At 31.6% G+C, this 23,667-nt stretch overlaps 1 protein-coding gene across 7 annotated transcripts; it reads left to right on the top strand.

The window, feature by feature from the left end:
• Positions 1-1,420: 1,420 nt before the first annotated feature.
• LOC143245068 (uncharacterized) lies at positions 1,421-20,853 on the top strand. Of its 7 annotated transcripts, none has more exons than XM_076490876.1 (10): positions 1,421-1,699; positions 11,372-11,499; positions 12,457-12,635; positions 13,387-13,595; positions 14,902-15,178; positions 15,722-15,834; positions 17,967-18,075; positions 18,558-18,829; positions 19,819-20,069; positions 20,352-20,853. In XM_076490876.1, exons 1-10 carry the CDS (start codon positions 1,608-1,610, stop codon positions 20,834-20,836), a joined length of 2,115 nt encoding a protein of 704 aa, XP_076346991.1. In that variant the 5' UTR covers positions 1,421-1,607; the 3' UTR covers positions 20,837-20,853. The 7 variants fall into 7 exon arrangements, with proteins under 7 accessions (XP_076346991.1, XP_076346994.1, XP_076346992.1 ...); XM_076490879.1 differs by having other exon boundaries at positions 1,427-1,699; positions 12,462-12,635; XM_076490877.1 differs by having other exon boundaries at positions 1,431-1,748.
• Positions 20,854-23,667: the final 2,814 nt, after the last annotated feature.

Below are 23,667 nucleotides of genomic sequence, written 5' to 3'. Positions count from 1 at the left end.
TCAGCTCACCGACCCATGTCCCCCCAGTAAATGGGCATTACGTTTATGTAATTAAAATACTAAATTTAAATTTCAAGATTCGATTCTCTACTGTGGACAAAGTATAAATAACCTAATATGTAACTTTGCACTAAGAAAATAATAACAATTCTAATTCACCCTTTATATATATATATTACAGTGTTCATTTTCTCCAAATATCACGAAAATTTGAGACTGCAGGTCAAATCTAGAGACTCATGAAAGTTCTTGGCGTTACTGTCATCATTACGTCATTCAAAGTTTCCTGTTGCAAGCAATACAAAATACCTAAATGAAAACTTTAAAAATATAGTATATAACAATATAAAGTATTGTTACATTCGAAAGTATGCTAACCTACATTTACTTCTCTATCACAGACATTGATATTGCTCTGGGAAGAAAGAAAAAATCAATGAATACTTGTACGTCCCCCGCTGGGACAGCGATAAGTCTTCGGGTTTACAACGGTAAAATCAGGGGTTCTGTACTCCTCGGTGGGCACAGCAGATACTCTGATGTGGCTTTGCTACAAAAAACAAACACTTGTACAGTGATATTACCATGACCAAAGGGTAGTTTGTGCTTTATGGCAAAGCTATTATAGCTATATTGATTCCGTCCCTGATAGAAAAGTACTGACAAAAGTACCAGTCACCAGACACGCTAAAGTATAAATTTCCACTCTATTAGTGCACTCATCAAAAAGTATCCATATTTTATAACGATCTGTAAATGAAATAGATGCAAATAAAATAGCTCAATAAATCAATATATGCAAAAACATGTAACCTTTTATCTGAATTAGCTGTTCAATTGTGTATCAATTAAATTAAAAATCTGTGTACAACTTCAACTCGGTACTCCATGGCTTGCCAAACAGATCTAGAGAAAACTAGTTAAATTTGGTAGTCAGTTGACATGGGGGCTATTTCTAAACTTTAAATAATAAACCCTTGTTAAAGCACTTAATCTTAATATTTCTCAGAAAAATACATGTTTCGTTTCAAATACTGTCATTCGTAAATTTAAATTTATGATATTTCTATATTTAATTCAGATTTTATTCTTGATATTACAGTGATAAACTTCTGAATTTATTTTTCAAATACTATTAGTCGTTTCTCCCTAAAAAGCAATATGAGGACAAAAGAGGACAGTATAGGTCAAAGTCTTAAGATAACGTGCAACTGTTATAAATTCCAATATAGTAAAATTGAAATAAACAATCAACTAATTATTATCTTTATACTTCATAATATAAAGATTAATTAATATATTTTCATATCATTAAGCTATATTTTCACATTTATAGAAGGTAGTCTTAATTAATATTTTTAAATTGTATCTTTTCAACACGTAGAATTTCGGGTTTTCTTTAAGCTTTTGCCAGCTCAGCAACGCCTGACGTCAATAGCGTGATATGAAATAACGCCATTGTATTGTGCTGATCGTCTAGAAGCAGGAAGAATCTGTGTGTAACCGTAAGAAACTAACAAGTGAAATAATTATAAAATTTTAATTTTCGACACTTTGAAATCTGCAATCCACAGTAAAAGAACGGATCACATGCGAAAACCTCATTAATGGCCCTTGATAGTGTGTTTGCCATAGCCCCACCCTTGGTCGGGGAGAGAAACAAAGACACACTGATTGTGAATGAAGGAGAAATTGAAAGGTCGAGTACCCTACCAACACATTCAACTATGTGCTTTATATATTCGAAGGTATAGATTGAGAATAGCTTTAATTTGTGAGAGGTAACAGGAAAATTTTACAAGCCATCAAGATTAAATCAAAAACTAAGTTATGTCGACTAGACATGAACTTACGAAGGGGAATTTATGCAAAACTTTCCATACTGCTGCATGTGTATCATTGGCTAACGCTGCAATTGTACAAACTTAGGTTCATTTGTTTTTTTTTTTAATATTTCGTAAAAATTACAAAAACTTTCTGGGACGGGGGATATATTGTGACCAATGTTGATACTGATAGCAACCGAACACACGTATACAGTTCGGTTAAATATACTTTAGCTTCGTTTAGTTGTGACAGTTTTAACCTTCCCTTAACATCTTCAGGATGTTGTGAGACTGTAACTGATTTAGGTGAAACTTTCAAGTTATATGTAACTCACGGACTAGATAAGTACAGTAGTTAATGTTGAATTAACCTAGTATAGTTCATCATAGTGCTGCGTCTTCTATTAACTTAGTCTTTACTGTAGACTGAGTGTAGCATAATATATGACTTGTGTGACCAGAGTAATGTAAAGCCAAAACTTTTGTATTAGTCAGAAATGGCTTAGGATTAGGGTAACACTGGAAGTGTAGCATCTTAGATTGTGCAAAATATTTTAATACAATTTATCTATTGTTTTATGTTTTCAGTTCTGTAGTGTCATCAAATTTGGAAGTAACTAGGATTAATGTAACTCGCTCGTGTAGCATTTCAACATGGGCAATTCTTTATATTATGAAATTATAATGTTAACATAACGGGTAAGTAAAGTATGTGTTCGTAAATTAAGCATAACTAAGTGTAAACAATATCGCGAAGTAAATTAAATTTTAAATTAACAGTGAATCTGTTGTCTCTGCCAGATTTTGATTCGGTTTCCAATAGCTAACGAAAGCAAGAGAGAAGTTGAATAAATTTATAAAGGTTAAAGATACTGCATTTAAAAACAGTGGTTTAATGACCAGAATTTGTTCATTTGAAAAAGAACTACATTTAAATACTACAGAGTTTTACCGTGTTTGTTGATATATTGTATATTTAAAAACAAGCTATACACGAAACTTCCCATGTGGGAAAGAACCATGGGAACCCCGTAGATATGTAATTGACGTCACTTTTAACGAGAGCGGCTTTATCTGGCAGTATATCAAGTGTCGTAAGTTGCTTGTGTTAACGATATACAAAACAAAAACTGCTGCCTGATCAATATAGTCAAGTACCATCCAATTACCATAGAATTTAATATTTTTAAGTTCAAAATATTTGTAACCGTGGATAAACAATCGACTGAAGATGCTGGGAATGTATTTGTTCACAGTTCTACTTTTGTAAAATAGTATCACGTGACATAGCAAAAAAAAAAATTCTAATACTATCTGTGAGCATATGTTTTAGTGGTTTGTAAAAAAAAAAGAGTGCAAGATCTTTTACCCATAAAGAGGTCCTAAACAGTTGTGAAACACCAGAGTGGAAACTTTCCTTTGTATTTTTTGATTTAAACAGTAAATTTTGTAGTTTACATCTTTTCTGCTGTAGAAATAGTTCTATAAACATATCCTTCCTGTATTGCTGAGTCAGGAAATATTAGTTTCCTGTTCTGTCTTAAATTTCTCGAAATAAAACTTTACCTTCTGAAGTATCTCGTTATTGAAATGCTAATGCTAACATAAAATGTGCATTCTGATTTTAAAATAGCTAGATATTAGGCTGGTTACATATGTTTCAAATCTGTGGCTAGTATCGGTTATTTGTTGAACGTCACTAGCTTTCCGAGTCTTTGGCATCGCCTTGTTTGTTCAAAGTTTTAACCGATTTTTGATATACTGATATGTGATGAATGGTTTTTCATGCTATGATTTAGCACGGTAAGAATGTTTTCAGTATATGTTTTGGATTACTACTGAAATGTCTGAAACCTTTAGTCTGTTTTGTTTTCCTAAGTGCCATGAATGCATTATGGATTCAGTAAAATAGTTACCAAGACAGTGTACTCAGTCACTCTACAAATACAATTAGCATTCACTGATGGAAACTTTTTTCAGTTGTAGAAAGCTACGTTAATTTTATAATCGTCTAGAAGACTTGAGGGGGAGGGGTTGAGACGTTACAGATTTTAAGTTGTGCATTCTGATATTATATAGCTATTTATATATCTACCCCTTTTGCAGGTTGTAAGAATGAAGTAGAAATTTTAGTTTTTAAGTTGGGCTTTATCAGTTTCTTTTAATTGTGTAATTTAGTAATTTTCATACAAATATTTTGAAGATTAGAGAAATTTCCAACCAAGTTGAAAAATTATCCATATCAGTAGCTATAAATAACCAGGATGACACGAGAATCTGGTAAATTAAAACCACTATCAGTTTCGTTTGAACCAGCTGTAGAACAACTGTGTGTGTGTAGTGAGTTTACAGTAAAACGACTTGCAAGGTGGAAAGCTAAAATTATTGAAAGTTGTTCATTTTGACAATTTCATTAATTTTATTGATATACATGCAGCAGTATTTAAATACATACATAGCTATATTCGAAGAAACATATCTACGTATTGCATACTGTTTTATTTCAAATTTGTAACAGTGAAACCTGTTGCATACAAAACTACACATTTCCCATTTCATGTAAAAAAGAAAAAATGAACGTGTTAGAAACCGTTTATGAAAACTCATTAAAAGTAGGGTGATATTCGATACGATGCCATTTTTTATAAAATGTGATCTTGCAAAGAATGGTCGAAATGACAATAATAATAAAAAAAAAACATTCAATCTCTACTTGTCAGCTTTGAAACTTCGGTGGATTTTTATTTTATTAGGTTGCTAACATGACATTCGGTTTAAAGTATAAAAATTAAAAGGATTGCTAAAAACGTATACATTGTATTTGATTTCGTTTAAGATGTTATAAAGGTAGGTTTTAAGTTCCAGCATTATGGATATTAGTTTTTTGCAATGCAGGAGTTACCATTTATAGTGTTACATAATTTATCCCCACGGTAAGGTCATACAGCTGCATTTCTAATACTATTCCAGACTTTAGATTATAATGACTAATAAAAAAAAATGGTTAACCAATATTGTTTTATTACGAACATTTTTTTTTCCCTACGAGTATAATTACAGTTTCCATAGTTATCCTACCTTCATGTAACGATTTCTTTAGCCTAAGTATGATGTATAATAATTATGACACTTGAAAGACGAGTTCTTTCGTATAGGTTTTTATGTTGAAACAAAAGCCTTTTCTGAAACTCGAGCTATTTATAGCCTACATTGAAGATAAGTGTCGTATAGTTGAACGTTGTATAAACTTAACGGCTGCTGGAATGACGCTGGAAGAGCACGTGTTTTATAACACGAAATGACCTACGCGTACCCGCTGTTTTTCCAAGGTTACTCTATTACGTATTATTTAACGTAAAATTTTTAGGGTTAGAATAGTGGCAACCTTCAATGTTCGAACTTGATCACTAAAGCAAATTTATTATATCTGACTTTCCAGTTTGTTAAATGTTTTTGCATTTTACTACTTGTAGATTTCATTTTTCTTCCTTGGAAACTTTATTTCCCATTAACTAACGAACTCTTCAACATAAGTCATTCCATTTATTGAGTTTATTCGGCCAAAATTATTTCTTGGTGTCAGTTACTTAAGTATGTTCGTATAGGCAGTGTTGTTTTTTTCTCTAAATAACTGATCATTCAGTTATCTTTCTTCCATCATGATTGATACATTAGGACAACCTTTTTTTTTTTTTTTATCCAGCAATAACTAATACAAAGTGGGAGAATAGGTCTTTGATAAAATTGTAAACTTGTAATATATTTGTATTTGTTTCCTTTTCGGCAAATGTTTGAGAGGGGTATTTAGTGTGCTAACTTTCCTCTACGTTTAAAAGTTTGACTTTCTTTTATGAAATGTTAAGTCATATTACTATTTGAGAAAATTTAAATTTTTAGCAATGTTTTTGTAGTTGTTTTTGATACTTAAACGTTCATTGGCGTAACTGTTTAACTTTTTTTTTTAATTGCAGTAGCAATTCATGGACTTAATTACTTTGTGAGACTAACACATTTTATATTTTGCTTCAGATTTGATTGAACGTTGTTAAGAGACCGTGAATTTGAAAGGCTCTTTTATGAGAGATATATTGTGTTTGTCATGTACAAATGTAGCTATAGCTAATTAACTAATTTCATTTTTTTAAATCGCACTCTCAAGTATGAAGTAAACTGCCGGCGGCTTGAAATTTTACGAACTTTAAGAAAGTGACTAAAAATTAACTCGATAACAATAACGTGATTTGAATTAAAAGCAGTCACTTTGAGATAAATGTGACCTTTTATAAAGTAATAAAATTTACAGTGAATCATATTTTTATTTCTTGCTTCTATATTTATGAAACTAAAATATTGGAGTGGAATACAGTTGTGGTTAGCGTTCCGGATCTGAGGTTCCCATGGCTCACGTTACTCTACTGGAAAAATCGTGCTCTGCACGTGGAGTCGTGGATGCGTTATAAGTGACCTATTAAATCACTGTTCGGTCTGACAAAAGTTGGTGGTGTACTGTATTGGCTAACTTTTCTCTAACCTACCACCTCGAGATTATGGACGGCTAGCTCAAATAACTCTCGTAGCTTTACGTGAAATCCCTGAAAATTAAAAAAAAAAAAAAAAAGTTTTAAAAAGTACTATCTACCGCTGTAACTTGTTTAGATATATGTTGATATTGGTAGTGATAATTGTACAAATGTGTGGCTCATGAATAACAGGTGTACGAACGGAGAAACTTCAATGAAAGCTGGTTTAAAATTTCAATTTCATTATTAGAAGTTGCATTATTGCAATAGAAAATATAAACTGTTAGTTTATTATTTCCACGTGGATTCTTTACGTTTCGCATTGTTACTGTCGGAAGTGACGTAGTTCAGAATTCATAAAATAAATCAATCAAAACATGAGTTTGTAGGTGCTGTATTATAAAACATTAACCATTAGGGCTTACTTACAGATAACACTTCTATCATGAAACGTTTTTTCATGTTTAAAATTTAAAAAAAAAGCGTGTATACAGTCTCTACTATCCGATCAATAGATATCCAGTTGCGTAATGGTTGGTATGGGCAGAAACAAATATGGCCATGTTTAATGTTTACATCTATCTGTGTGAGTGCCCTGTGGATAGTTTTGCGTCATATATTAAACATTACGTAACACTATGCACAGAGCCACTTGCACATAGTGTTACGTCATGTATTAAACATGAAGGATAAGTATGTTACGTTTGAATGATCGTGTAGATGTTTTTGGATCTTAGTTTCTTGTAGAACTGGGCACTACCGCGTTTCCCAAACCTTTCTCTACGTTCTTTTTAAATAAATATGGATTCTTGGGCGCTTTTGTCCTTTTTTTAAATGAGTGAAAAAGCGAGTTAAGTGACGAAATATGATACACGGATAAACATTAAAATGGTATACGTGTTGAAATAATTATTTAAAAAATTCATTAATGTAAAATATAAAGTTGTTATTGCACTATTAACTAATATTTACCCTCCAACTTGCATAAGTACGCTCCTCGCTTTTTGAAACGCTGGGTTAGTGTCTTCATGTTTAAGTATAGCGTTTCTTAACCTGAAGATGACCTAGGAAGATCGAAACGTTGTTCTCTCCTTATCAGTAAAAGTGTTAATACCCATACCAGCCGTTCTGAGATGCATTAAGTATAGCTTTGTACTAAATGTGGTAGACTTCTTGGTGTGTAATATTAACAAAGTTATATTTAGTAACTACGTGTAGTTGTTTTCTGTGTGTGTGTGTTTTAAGGAATTTTGCAATATGTTTTTCCATTTGAGAATGGCTGTAGATGGAACAATGGTGAGAACTTTGCTCTGCTGTTTCATTTTAGATTTGACCACAAGTTGTATGAATGGAAAAGACACGATTATCTCCTGTTCATTTTTCCACTCTTTAAATATTGTGCAGTTGAAGGGATTGATCTTATGGCTAATTTTTTGACAGTAAAACCTTGTAACTGCGCATTGTGTATCCCGTTGCATCACATATTTCCTGTAGTGGAACATAACCTTAAATGCAGCGTTGATGATAAAAATTATGCATTGTAAATAGTGTCAAAAATGAGTGAAATCCTGACTAATTATGAGGGCAGTATGTACGGTTTATAATGATCGGAAATTTCGCTAATAAATAATGTTTAAATATTATTTCATCTGTTACCCCGTTTTAAGAACTTTTTCCCCTATAAGAGAATTAAATCTCGCACATATATTTAAAACAGTTGAGTCTAATGTGTAGGAATGTTTCACGTAAATTGTGTGACGCTTTATCAAATATTGGGAGTTTGCATTTCACAGGAAATTAGTTTTATAAGTGGTGCGACCGTAGCAATGTACAAGTTGTTCTTACCCGAGTCGTATGTTTTAAATTGATTTATATCGTGCGTTAGAATATGTTACGGGCTTATAACGAATGAAAATAAACAATGAGGATAAATAAAAAATATGAAGGTTATAATAATTATTTACGTATATTTTGCCTAGTTGTTATTAAACATCTAAATATACTTAACATTCTGACGATAATGTAGACAATTTTATTACTGTACTAATAAAGCGCAAATACTGAGATTGAAACGCATTTGAAGTGAATTGCTTGGTACCGTTGAAACTGTAACGTTATATCTGCGGGTGTTCCGTTGGTTGAGTGTTTTTGTAAAAGCTACGTTGTACTCTACCTTTCTCACGCACCAAGGATAAGTGTTTTATACAAAAAGAAGATTGCCCTTATTCCTTCATCCTTTCCTTGATGAATTAAATAACATTTTATTGTGTTTGGAAAAATGTGGGTTAATCAAGCGTTTGTCAGAAATATGAGGATTGCATCTGTACAGATAGAAAAGATGACGCGTTCAGGTGGTGTTTACTAAAGTATTGAACGCGATAAGTCATGAAACCATGTTCTTAAATTTAGAATTTGATTGCAGAAATGTGTAACAAATATTATCTTCCAAATATTTTTTCAAATATAACTTACTTTACATTGTAGTAAAATGTTAATTATTTCAGTGGCACTTTTCATGCTCGTATTTACCACCATACACTTTGCATTGTATGTGGTAATATTAAAAGAACATTTTGGGGGAAGTTTTGAGTTTCATTTCCGAAACAAGTGTCAAGTCAAAAGGCATTAGCTATTTACTGTAATGTAAGGGAGATGTATATAAAAAAAAAAAATTTTCAACTCATAACTTTGGGGAATTCATAAAAGTTGTTTTGATGATAAGAGAAATCAGTTTGTTAACAGAAACAATGTATGACGTATGAGTGAATGCTATGTAAGATTTTAGTCTGATATCCGTTTTGTGTGGTTTTCTGAGATTTTTTTCGCATATGTGCTTGTTGCTCGGAAATTTAACACATTAATAATCCTTCTCCAGGATCATTATCTGTAACAGATATATCCTTTCTATTTCTCCAGGTAGCGTTATCACAAACTACCACTTGAGGGAAAAAAAAAAACTTTGCAAAGTAGATTTCAACCATAGTTTTCACTAAAAGTCTTAATATTTATTTATTGGTATAAATAGTTATCCTACATATTAAATAAAAAATAGATGAGCATATCCAGAAAGAGGACTAGTGCATAACTTTAATAACTAGTTTATTAGTAAAGTTAAAGCGTAATGTGAATAAGATGGCTAGTTAGGAAAGTACATCAATTCCTTTTTTAACAAAATATTAGGATTCAAACTTTCACAGTCCCAGATATTTCTGTTAAATATAGTTTTAAGTTCAGGCACAGTATCTGAGATCTTTATGGACATACCTAGTTGGATATTAAGTTTTCAGATAAAGAAATGGACAGTTTTCACACTTTCCTAAGTGAATCATTGCATTTGCAGTTGGGAAATAACCAGATTATAGTTTACGTATTTAGTATTCAAGTCATATAGATTTGGTAAGTGGATGCTTTACCAGATCATATCTCCTCTAAGTGGTCAGTTTATAAGTGGATGCTTTACCAGATCACATCCCTTCCAAGTGGTCAGTTTATGCATGCTCGGACCTTAAATCAACTTAGTTAACTAACTTTGAGTATTATTTTGTACAACAGTACAAAACTGTCATGCTTGCTATGTGTTTCAAACAGCTTATTTTTTGGTTTTTTGGTAAGTATATCAAGATAAACTGTGTAGAACAAATGTCTGTTAGTCACTTTCAGTATCATTGAACTTAGTCATATAGGTTGTATATGTAACTATTTGAAATTTGTTTTATACCAAAACACACAGTAGTACATCCAAATTCTATATTTCGTATGCAAATCAAATAACCTTTAATACCCAAAACTTGTTTTTAAATATATTCATTGTATATTGTAAAGTTGCATTTTTTTTATTTTTTGTTTAGAAATGAAGAAAACAAAACAACATAAAACTTACAAATAAAACCTTTTTTTTTTCAGAATTATTATCTTGAGGTAATACTAACTTTACACAATATAGCTAGATAAAATATTCACTTTTGCATACAAAAATTGCCAGTTTATAACATACAAAATAGGTAAGTATGTACTTAAAATATTTTTGTGGATATCAGATGTGTTCAATCACAATGTCATTAAGTAATCTTTATTTCATTCATTGCAGGTCTCAGAGTAGACTTTTATATAGTTAACTAGGGCAAGCTGACTGAAAAATATATACAGATCTGCTCATTAAAATAAAAACTTGGTCCCACCAGTAAGTGCTTCTCAAGGCATTTTCTTTTGGTTCACACATGAAACTGTATCTCTAAATAGTACTTACTACTATCAATCTGGAACAGCATATTTGGACGTATTTGTCTCATTTGACTGTCATTTGAACATACATTGTTTATAGATTAGTAATTCACACCTTTTATAGTGAAGTTTCATCTACCTTTTCATTTATAGTGTAAGTACAGGGTCTTTGGAAAGTCACTGTGCACTTGTATATTTATTAACAGACATGTTTCAATATAGAATACAGGAGGTAAATATAAATGGCAGTTATAAACAATGTTGAAAGTGACCCCACCCCACCCCCCCTGATGGCATCAATACAGGCCTGGATCCTTTGTATTTTGTTTCTAAACACCGCTATCAGTTGCTGGTTTGAAATAGACTGAGTAAAATATGAAATGTCGCCTTTCTATAAAGTTTCAACGGTCTTTTTTTTTTTTTTTTCTTGTGACGTTATGTAGTAATTCGCATTAAGGGTCATAAGAAATACTGTGTAATTTGAGGTAAAATTTTAGCATTAATTAGAGCTTTACAAAATTGAAATCAAAATGTCCAATATGTTCCTACTTGTTGCAAAAATAAAATAAATATGCTAAAACATGACAATACTCAGTGAAAGGGTACTTGTAAGCAAAACTCTTTAAGATATTTACTACTACATTGCTAGTAATATACAGTTTGTATGCTTGCATTAAATGCTGAGATTTATGAATAGTATCTAAGCAAATTTTGCAACTAAAAGATTTATTTAACTGTTAAGAAATTGGGCTGTAAAGACAACTTTGCAGTCAGTATTTTTCAAAAACTTTGTTTTTGTTTTAGTGAGGAGGTTAAAGTCAATGGAAATTCTGAACCAGAAGATGTAGATTTAGAAGAAGGAGAAATTCTTGATGATTCAGAACAGGAAACATCATTTGAAGCCCCTGCTGCAGGTGCTAGTGGAGAACACAGTAAGTGATCAGGAGAGGTGTTAAAAAAAAAAAAAAGATGTGGAACACGATCCTTAAAAGAAAATCATTATGTTCCCATTCTCTCGTGATAAACATATGTTTGAAATTATTAATTTTAAGTTGTTACAACAACATTTTCTGCTGAAATCGTGTCAGTGTGGTTAAGGGACTGCATATTTGTTTTGTTGAATTAATAAAACACTTTTATACAAAATATTAATATTTCTGTACACGTGTTGTGCTGATAATGTGATTCACAAAGTGACAGATGTTGAAAAACATGACAAAGTTTGTTAATAATAGTACACCATAACAATGTATTTTAATCTTTAAGGTAATAATTTAAAACTTTTTAATTGACTGATTTAAGTTAATTGTTTTTTTTATGTTTGATGTATGTACATAGATTTTCCATATTATAAATCAGTGTTAATTTTAAGTGTGATTGCATGTAAGCCCTTGAAGTCTATGTTGGCATTTTGAACTAGAAGTGAAACCTTATTACTGATGTATAAATCCAATAAGAATACTTAATCTTAAACTATTCACCATAGTCTGATAAGTTTTCTATCAATATGGATCTTTGTAAATCAAAATTTATATGTTGGAAGCTTTACCTACCTAGCTATAAAGTCAAGGAAATGGATAAAAAGTGGAATTGGTTACAGACTATTTGATAATTTGTTATTGTGGTATATGATCGTTTGTTGTCAGAATGGCAGTACAACTCACCTTCATGTAACCAGTTGGTTGAGATTCACAGACATAAATAAACTTTAGTTTCTAGATTTTAACATGTATGTTGCTGTCACCTACCACATTCTACTTTTATTATGAATAGTTTAGAAGAACTTAAGTTAGGCTAAGTTTATATGTAGACAGTGGGGTTGTGTGAAAGTATTATAAATTGTGGAATAGATATAAAATGTCTTAATATATTATTAATGCTTACTGAAGTTCAGAAAAAAGAAGTAACAGGATGTGAGAGCAAGCTGGAATTGGAACAGTTAGAACCTTATGTAGGAGAAACTAAAGATAACTCAAACAAAAATAAGAAAAGAAAGAAGAAGAAAACAAAATTAGTTAATGACATTGACCCACTTGAGTTGGAAGCTATCATTAAAAGCAAGTCTAAGGTAATATAACCCATTTCATTTTAATTTGTAAGAATGTGTATCAGCTTTGAATATAATGCATATTTTTCATACTAAAACGTGTTTGAAACTACGAACAGGCTTACATAAAAAAAACAAAAAAACTACTGTTGTGAATATGATTCTTTTTATTATAAAGCACCAAGTTATAATGTATTAATGATGCACTTTGGTTTTGTTACTTGGTGTGATTTTCATATAGGCCTTCATTTGTTTTGTTTTTGTCCTTGTCTTTTTTGTTAATACCATTATATCAAAGTATTTTATTGACTGTTAGTTACTGAAATGAAATTTATTTTATACCAGTACGAAGAAAGGCATATATTTTGTTTATTTGATTAACAAAAGTATAAACTTGCATATTAGTACTTGATACATAAATACTAAGTGCTAAGGAAATTTCTGAAAATTTATTATCTTATGATTGCAAGATAAAAGTTTGTTTTCTTTGTTACTTAAAAATTTCATTTAAAAATTTACATACATATTTAAAAAATAATGGGCCCTTAAAATTTAAGAATGTATAGGTTATATTTTAATGACACACAAATTGGATTACTGTGATGGTTAGTTGTACAAGCTTTTTATTTTTTACTAAATATTTCTAGGAATAAAACAAATGTTTTGTACTTTTAATTTTCTCATATTGAGGTCCATTATGACTAAAGTGAAAATACAGAGGTTAGTAAACTTCGGTTGACTGTGAGTTACATTTACTATTTGTGTCATGTAGAAGCAGAAGAAGAAGCATTCATATTACGTTGACCATGACAGAGTTACCGATAGTGACCCATGGTTTGAAAGGAGCCTGTCTCCAAACTGTAGTCCTACTTACTACAGATCTGTTCGAGACTATCGCCATGAGTATGATGATCAGTATCGTGGTACATATGGGTCACCAGGACCATATGACAGTGCCTGTAACAGTCCAAGTTACATAAGGTATTGATAAATGTATACAGAGTAAACCAAAATATTGTAATATATAATCAGTCTTCATTCTACTAATGAGTATAGTTTCTAGAAATTCAAATATTTCATCTTCACACACACACACACACACACACACACACACACACACACACACACCTCTTCTTTCTCACTATAATTCACTGCAGTGTGTATGTATTTATCTATGTATGGAGCCATCTATTAAATGGCACCACAAACATGTAGCGTGTTCAAGACTCGGTCAGTTTGAAAAATAATTGTGGTATGTGAAGCAAAAATTTTTTATAACAGAACATAATTCTAAATAAGTATGACTTTCACTAGGACTCTACATGAAGGTTTGATTATATCTTTATTGATGCAATTTTTAAATGTAGTATTGAGAAACTGAAGTTCTTAAAAAAAACAAAAAACTATTAATTTTGTCAATAAAGGATAGCATTGTTAATATATAAAAACATTATAGTTTATATAAAAAAATGTATAAAAATTTTGAGCTCTGTACATTGAGTCATTTTGATGCAATAAATTGTGTATGACTAAAAGAGCATGATGAGAACATATTTCCCATGCAGTACTTCCAAGAAAAAAATTCATGTTTAGAAAATACTCAAATTTTTTATAGTTAGGTATAAATACTATGATTAGTAGTTATTGCACAAAGAGCTGCTTTGTAGTGCAGTGTTTTTGCTAGTTGTTAATAAGCCTATGAGATCATTTGTCCACTTGCTATGGCAAATTGTGCCTGTTAATATTGCCACCAGAAGGATGGCCAGATGCAGTATGTTGGCAGTTTAACTGTTATTTATGATGCTATGGTTTGTAAATATTGTAGCAGTATCCAAACAAGTAGTTTAATGACCCTAAGAACACTTTTCAGGTTTGTTTTTTGTTTTCCATTTATGACTTTCATTTTCAGATGTCATACAATTGTTTCTTCATTGGACTACTTTAAATAATAAAATCTGGTACCAGAAACGTTTTTATTGTTTTCCAAATGTAAATGAATGAGGTTTGTTTTTATACCCCTATGTGGAATTTCATTTATGATACAGAAATATAGAAATTTCACCTAAATCAACTTCTTTTGCTCATGAAATGATGTAAACATGTTTGAATAGTTTTGATACTTTTGGCCTTGTTATTGTACTTTTAACAGTGTGTGTTTTAGCATTGTAATTGACCAAAAGCTTCTCCATCTAATGTTACTGTGCTTTCAGGAAGTGTAGTAAGAATTGTGTAAATAATAATGTTTAATATCTGTATTAGTATATAACATATTACTTTTTAATCACAGGTCACCATATCAATCACCAAGTCCTTTCACAGATTACTCATGTAATGAAGAATCAGATGGTCATAATGAAAGAGTTTCCAAGTCTCATCATAATATAAGTCATAATCAGCGAAAAAGTGTCAAGAGACACCTTGTGACTGAAAGGGGAAGAAGAAAGAGAAAGGTGAATGGTTTCCGAGGAGGTCCAGAGAATAAAAAGTCGAGAAAAGTTAAAAAGGTTAAAAGAGAAAACTGGAAGCAACTTTGCAAATTTTATATGGAGGGAAAATGTCATAAGGTAAAAAAAAGTTATTAACATGCCAATTCCCTGCACACAATCATATATGAACTTGTAATAAATATTACTAACTGTTTTTCAAGACGAGTTAAAATTAGCTCCAAAGTTTTTGAAAGAAAATTGCAAGCTTTGTCAAAGTCTACAAAGAATAATTTACATATTTTATTATTTTCAATTTAATGGAAGACTTATGTACATGTTGTCAAAATGAATTTACCAGATGGCATATTTGATTAGTCTTTTTTAAATAAATTGTAGATTTATAAACAAGAACATAAATCAGACAAAATATTTTGTTCAAATGTTACACTTACTTATGGGGTGAGGGTAGATACTTGTTAAATAAAATAGCTGAAATGAGAAAAGGATCATTAAACTAAAATCTTTTCAGTTTCCAACATAAATATTACTCAAGCTTTTGTTTTTACAGTGCCTGATTCATGTTTAAGATAACTGAAAAGTATTGTAATTATGATTATTTCTGTTTCAAATATCTATTTGAAAACTGTTTTTCAAGTGAAATTTGCTGTTGTTTTTCCTTAGGGGGCTGATTGTCCATACCTTCATGATGTTACTCCACCTAAGAAGAAGGAATTGTGCAAGTTTTATATACATGGGTTTTGTGCCAAAGGAGAGAAATGTCTTTACATGCACAATATCCTTTAGGATAGAAAATGACATATTTGTAGTTTGCAAAGATAAATGCACTAGTAGTTCAGTATTTGTTTAGTATATAGATGCATAAGCACTTTCAGTAGGGGTAACCTCTTTTTAAATTCCCATTATTTATTTATTTACTTACGTTCGCTGTTAATATCAGATATTAATATGTATGATTTAAAACATTTTCAGAGTTTTACTTTTATGGTAAACCCTTTACTTTTATATAGTAAATCATTAGCTCTTTTATAACCAAATTTAATTATAAACTTCAATAATTAATTTATATCAGCTTGTTGACGTTTGAACAAAACTTCAGAAATAAAGTATCAGTAACAAACAGTTACTGTTGAGTTTTCTTAAAGATTTGATATTTATGTACATCTCTAAGTATTGTATCATTTTGCAGGCTTTCAAGTTGTTAAGAATAAGATTGACAAAATTATTAGGAGTTGAGAAAAAAAAATGCCATCTTTAAATGTTCATTGTTTTGCCACAATATGCCAAGATTCTTCAAATAAAATAAGCAGCACACATGGTTATTGCAGCTGTATCTTCCCGTATCTGTAACTGCATAACTAACAGTCTCAAATTAAACTTAAAAAAAAAAACATTAGGGCTCTTTGCGTAACCTTCTCAGCATAGGAAGATCAAAGTGTACATGTCATGACATTTTATACAAGGTGTTTGGAAAGTCACTGTGCACTTGTATGATTACAAAACTGCACAGTGACTTTCTGAACACCCTGTAGTTGCATATAAAATTTAATTAAACTACATTGTTGTATACAAATAAACTTGGCATTAAACACAGTTAATAGATCAAATTTGACAAATTATCCATAATATAGATGTAACTTGGGTAAAGCATAATTTTTATATCTTTCACTTGTGTTTATGGAGCCTTGCACTAGAAAATCACATGCCATGCTCACCTGTAGCATTCTATACTTTGTTATTTGTAACCATTAGAAAACTAAAACTGTAATCTTTCAATCAACATATGCTACGTTTTGTACATAGTATTGTCTACTTTTCCTTCACTTTGAAAATTTCTCTTGTGGTCATATCAACAAGCTTAGCTATATTTTTAAAGGCTCTTATTGCATAGTTATAAGACATTGTTTTGTGTGTTACTATTCTGTTTTCTTGGGCACATAATGTAATTAAACAAATACTAGTAGCATTAGTACAACAACAAAAAAAAAGGCTTAACTTTTATTGACAACTGGCAAAAACAAAAAGGCAGGTATATACAATACTTTTTATTTTTCATGTACATTCCTTATTTATTATTATAAAATCAATTAAAATAAGAAACTTGTTAGATTAGATAATGAAAAATAATATCTTCATGAAATATGCTTCCACACAGCTCACGTGTTACATAAGTCAGTTCTAGGGCAACACAATTTGATGAGTTATTTACAACTTGCAGTTCAAAGGGTAATAAAACAATAAAACTTAAGTATAAGGAGATACCACTATGAGCTTTAAGCTATTTAGGATAAAGAATTGTAGTTTCTCTGTTATAATTTGTGATCATTCTTCAATTTGTTTTTTTATTTTTTTACATGGTTTCAAGGTCTCTAATTGAGTGATTGTCTATAGAGTTATGGTAGAGAAAATAACATAAAAATGGTTTTAGTGAAAATACTTTTGATATTTAGAAAGTTGTAAAGATTATGTGTATGAAATCTGACAATTTTTAGGTCATAAAAAAATATTTTAACCTTAATATACTTTCATTCAGAGCAGTACACTCTTGTGAAAGTGTACAAAACATATTAAAAGTTAATGTATGAAATTCTGATGGTCATTTTGAGGTTACAAACTTGGTTGAGTTGACCAGGTCCATAGTGAGTGGATTAAAAAATTGATTTTGTTGTTTTTATCAACAACTTGAACTGTGATTATAGCTTGAACTTTCTGTAAAATTATAATATTTCTCCATCGACAATATGACATGCAGCATTGTGCAGAAACAATTAATTAAAATTATATTAACTGATACAAAGGTTGTGACGTGCTTTGGGTACTAATAAATTTGTAATTAAAAATCTGTGCATATTTCATATTTTGTACCAATTTGTTTTGTTACATCATTTTTCCTTAACAACATATCACAGGACTTTCCATGCAAGTTTTTTCACACAGGTGCCAAGTGCTATGCAGAAAACAATTGTATTTTCTCACATGATCCATTGACAGATGAGACAAAAAAAATCCTAGATAAAGTGAGTGTTTTTGTTTTTTTATTTTAAATAAAGTTTCACTGGTTTTTGTTACTTGGTTGGTCATCCACTAATTCATTTTGCTGTAGTTGTTTGACTTGTGCTCACTTTTGCATCGACAATAAAATCATTAAGAAAATTTATTTTTAATATTATGTGCTGAGCATAACAAGAATAGTACCTCCTTAAACTACCCTACCTTTGAGACATAAACATAAATATAGTTGTCTTTTATCATTACTTTCTTTTTGGTTTACTTAAAATAATTTTTTTCCCCATTTTTAACAATAACTCAAATATCAGTAAGTCTTTTACAAATATTCATATATTTAAACAATTGCTCAAATATGTAGATTTGTTATTCCTAAGTTAAAAGCAAATAAACAGTGTTTTGCTACAGTTCTGTTGAACGTTATATTGCAATACGCAGGTACACGTATATAAAGACGAAATATGTCTTGGATGATTTATTTTTCTTTATCTAGTATTTAGAGGGTACGAGAGCAGATGAGGATGACAAAGATGATGCAGGTGGAGATGTCATAAGAGGTTCTGAAAGAGGCCGCTCTCCCTTAAAAAAACGTCCAAGTCTGCTAGGATCTCCACCTCGCCATGTTAAAGAACAGGCAGAAAGTTGGAGACAAGAGGTCCAGCAGCAACAGCTTCAGCACAGGCTGAAGAACCAGATGCTTCATCAGCAACGACAACAGTTTTCTAATGGTGGTATTCTGAGCCCTCCTCGGAATTCTCGTGAGAGGTAATACAAAACTTTCTTTACTGACACATGTATTTCGTTATATGTTGCAGTAAGCTATAAACATTTTGAGATATGAGTGAAGGGAAGTGCCTTAAACAAGCATAGGATCCTTTTCATCAGAGTGTTTAAATGAAATATTGAAACATGGCCTAGGGCATTTACCAAAATACAGCAAAAAAAACAAAAACCTCTCCCATATTAAAGTTTGCGCAGTAAATTTGTTCATGCTTTGCATTTGGTATCAGAACATTAGTTATGTTGTATCAGATGAGATGTTATATGTATTTGGGTTTGGCTTTTACTTGCATATCATTGATATATCTTCTAAACTGACTGTGTTACAAAGCATTATAATGCTATAATAATAATCTCAAGAAAAGCTGCAGGATAATCATAAAAAATAAACTTTGTACATAATTATAGACTTTCTAGTGAAATTATAAATTGTTCTATTTTTCATCTTATCCTTAATTTTTACTCAAAATAACCAAATGGAAGCCCTTTAAAAACAGATTAAACTGGAGGAAATCCATGATGACAAGAAAACCCACTTGTAGAGTAAAATGTATATGTAAAAACAGCTGGTATGGGTAGAGAAAGCACTATGTAGAGGAGTGAACAATGTTTTGACCTGATGATGACCGAAGAAGTTAGAAACGTTGTTTGCTCCTCTACGTAGAGCTTTCTTTACCCATACCAGTCGTTTTTACATATATAAAATTAGAGGAAAACTTCTATTCTCAGCCAAAATTAACACACAATTTCTGATAGTGTAGTCAATTATCATCTTAATTATATTAAAATGTGTTTAGAAATATGATGATTTTGCAGCATTTTTGCTGGGTATGGGGGAAAAACTCAGATTTCATTACAAATATTATCAGAACTTCCATGATAAAATTTCTGTCATGGCACAGAGTAATCTTTAAAGAACTTGTTTTGCAATGCCCTGCTGGGAATTCTGTAACTATATTGTAATACTTTTTCAGGCTCAATTTCTACACAGATACATTACAGTCTCCAAAAAAATCTAGCCGTGTAATGCAAGCTACATCTGGAAAATCTACTGGGCTTCTGAAACCCCCTTCCAGTATGTCACCAAGAAGAGAATCGGAAGAAGCTGCTAAGTTTGACCGTTGTATTTCATCTGGTTACCAGTCTAAACTCTGTTCCACAAGCTGGTTCAAACAAGAAGACCAGAAATATTCTCTTCATGACTTGTCAGAAACAGAAAGAGAAGGTAATTACCAAATTAGAACTATTTTGTCATTGTATTGTGGAAAAAGAAGATAATTTTGTTTTTATCCTTTTACTCTCAAATTTTTCATGATCAAAGTTTTTTGTAAAAATCAAGTTGTACTCTAGGTGTCAACTGTTATAATTTATTATATTAATTAGAAACAATATGAAATTAGATAAGGTAGTTGGAAAATTAAATTTTGAAGAATAATTTGCTAGTAAAATGATTTGTAGAAGTAAGTTTGGGATATTGTGGTAAGAAGAAAATGTATTCTTGTTTTAGGTTCTCTTTTGAGCCCTAAACATGAGCCTTATGATTCCGAAAGAAGTTTATCAAAGTATGTTAATGAAACATCAAAAGTTAAGGAGCAAGAGGAAATTAAAGAACAAATGAAAGAAGGAAGCCCTGTATATAATACTGATGAAGAAACATCTATGGCTCCACTATCTGCTTCTCCTCCTTCAGACACCAGTAGTTCACAAGGGGTCACCAATTTGATCTGTATTCCTACCCATTTGCCTCGACGTCAAAAACAACTTTTCCTGCGTATTCAGCAACAGCAAAAAGAAGTGGGGGAAAATGGTACAGAAGCTTCTGAAGAGCAGGACTCAAAGCCTGAGGAAGGGATTTCAGAGAAAGAAGAAGAAGAAAAGGTAGAAGGAAAAATTGCTGAGTGGGATAGCAGTGATGATGATGATGACACTGAAGATCAACCTCTAACTGCAGTGTTGAAGAAACTACAACAAATGGTATATATTATTTTATGATTGCTTAAAGTTTTTGTGGGTAGACAGTTTTTGTTGGTTTTTTTGTTATTTCCAGTTGGAAATAAACCTTATGTTGTTTTCCAGTGGTTTATATGTAACGTGATAGTGTTGAAGTTAACATTCTACAGGCTCATAGTCTGTATCTTTCCACTTTGAAAATTAAAGGAACAAAGTTTCATTACATATGTTACCAGATCTGTGTACTTCACCTTGCAGCAATGTCCCATACAACTGATCTAAAATTTTTCAGTGTTGTAACTGAAGGTAATATAAACAGTAGAGTAACTTTTAGAATATTAACTGCATGAATAAATAACATTTCATAGAACCTTTTGTCTCTTATCATCCAGCTTAACTGAAGAGTTTTGAAATTGAATGAAAAATTTATTGAGTGGTGATTTTTTGGGAGATGAAAAATAGATTTGAAATACTACGTCTACACACTTCTGATTTTGACAGTGGACAACTTAAAATAAAGTGAAAAACAAAAAACGTCAATAAATTGTTGTTACAACAGTTACTTATACACCATTTCAGCATTGTAAAAATACAATTAGGAATTTAAATCCAAACATTTTTGTTTACATTTTATCCTTAAGTAAATACTTGAGAAAATATAGAACACTTTTTATTTTGTTTCATACACATTCAACATTTATCACTTATATTATGTATTCACCAGAAAGCAGTTTGCATAAAAAAAAAATGTGTTTAGCCCATCATATTGAACTAATTTTGAAATTCGTATAACTAGTTGAGAGGCATAAATATAAAAAAAAAAAAAAAAAATCTGCTTTTATATCAAGTAGTTGATAATTAACATGTCAAGTAAATAATGTAGTCAGTTTTTAACTGTGGTTTCACCAGCATTATATTATTAAGGACGAAACATGAATTTTGTTAACAAATCAAGCATGTTGTGCATCTTATTTTTTGTTGCCGTTTTAACCCTTACTAGATTATGTGAAATTTAAGCTTATTACCTAGTATAGAAAACAAGCAACTAATTTCATTTATACTTGTATCTCAGATTTCACCTTTAAACAAGGAAATTTAAGCATATTTTTATGGAGGGGTATAATATTTGGTTACCTTTGTTTGTTTTACAGCCACCCCCCGAAACCTCAACTTCAGGCAAAGGAAAGTTCAGCAACAAATCAACCTACAATTGATATAGCTAAAATGTTACATGCAATAAGGCAGCAGGCAAATGTTAGTTCTTCACCTGCTGTAGTCCAAGCCTTCAACCAACAGCCAGAATTTTGGCAAAATATACTTGCAGGTACAGCTCCTGTTCCAGTTGCTATGTCATCAAGTGCATTGCCTAACCCTGCTCAGTCTGTTATGGAAAATGGTGAAAAAAGTACAGTTGGACCTCTGAACAAAGATCAAAGAATTCAGGAAGTGCAAGAAGCAGTTCTTTCTCAAGATCCAAGAATTGGGCAGCCACTTAGGGATCCTCGGATGCAGTTTCGTGACCCAAGATTGGGTGCTAGCGTTTCAACTCGAGATCCTCGTTTAGGAGAAGGTGTAACAGTAACCCAGTCATTGAGTAACATGCCCAAAAGCTCGAGTGAGCCTCATATTTCAATTATTCGAAGCATAATTAATAGCACACACAGAAATAGCACTAGTGAAAAGAACAAAAGTGTTGCAAAGAATGCCCATTACAAACTTCACCCTGTTTCAAAGTCTCATCCAAATTATGTTACATATGTTATTGCAGGAAATGGTGATCCAAAACTTTTCAATGATCCACGTGTTAGGAAACACTTAACAGAAGTTCCTCCTCCTCCTCATATTCGGGTATCTTCACCAACTCAAGCATCTTTGTTGGGAAACTTTCCTGAAAGTTTCCACAACTTTTTGTCTCAAGAACTAAAGGCACAAACTGAACCTCAGACTAGTTTGCCACCACTCCCTATTCTTGGAAACCCTACTGAAGTGGAACTTTCTGAACCAACTGAAAATAAACCTATAACTACAAAACATGTGGATCCACGACTGACAAAAGGTGTAGCAGCAGCATCCAGTGATCTGCAACTACATCAGAACATTAATAATGGATCAACACCACCACATGTACCTTCCATTGTTAGTCAGAGTTTATTGGTTGATAATTTGCCAAACCCTTCTGTTTGCCATCTGCCTCGCTCAATAATGGATCCAAGACTAGCTAAACTTCATCAAACAGGTCGAGCTGGGCTTCCTGTCAAGCACTCGGGAGTAAAGCCAGGTCCAATACTTCAGCAAATAGCTGTTCCTCAAATGTCGGGCAGTGCTGTGTCAAATGGAAGTGGAGGGAGTGTCTTTAGTGTTTCAAATGTAACTTCTAAACTAACAGAAGATTTTATAGCAGATTCACGACTTAATGAGACCACAAGTTGTAATTCCTCAGCTGTACATCAGGAAAATATCCAGAGATTAGATAATACAAGTGAGAAAAAAAAACCATCTCAACTTAACAGAAATATAAATATGGAGTATTCTTCTCCCCTCAATCTTTATAATGATCAAAGTGCTAGTAATTCTGGAACCAACAGTTACAATCGTAGGCTTAATCTGCGAAAAGCAGCTCAGACTTTAACAACATCAAGTGAAAAGGCCAACATTAAACCTTCAGTTTCGACACTTTCTGATCATAGGACACAAGTATTACAGGATGGTTCACCAGCAAGAACCGAAAGTCCTGGTTGTTCCTCTGTAATTTTTGTCCCTGAAGATCACCTTTCACCCGAAGGTAGTGGGCAACATGCATCATTAAAAGAAGTATTCAAAACCTTTGATCCAACTGTTTCTCCTTTCTGTTAGTGGATACTTTTACGCCAAGG

This window comes from Tachypleus tridentatus, chromosome 2, assembly GCF_004210375.1.
Source record: "Tachypleus tridentatus isolate NWPU-2018 chromosome 2, ASM421037v1, whole genome shotgun sequence".
NCBI lineage: Eukaryota > Metazoa > Arthropoda > Merostomata > Xiphosura > Limulidae > Tachypleus > Tachypleus tridentatus.
The sequence above is the reverse complement of the archived record's forward strand: the minus strand, read 5'-3'. Positions and strand labels throughout refer to the sequence as shown.

Coding starts and splice junctions, on each gene's coding strand:
- LOC143245068 (XM_076490876.1), top strand. CDS start 1,608: ATGGCCCTTGATAGTGTGTTTGCCATAGCCCCACCCTTGGTCGGGGAG. Junction 15,835..17,966: donor AAATGTCTTTACATGCACAA/TATCCTTTAGGA, acceptor CAACATATCACA/GGACTTTCCATGCAAGTTTT. Junction 18,076..18,557: donor CAAAAAAAATCCTAGATAAA/GTGAGTGTTTTT, acceptor TTCTTTATCTAG/TATTTAGAGGGTACGAGAGC.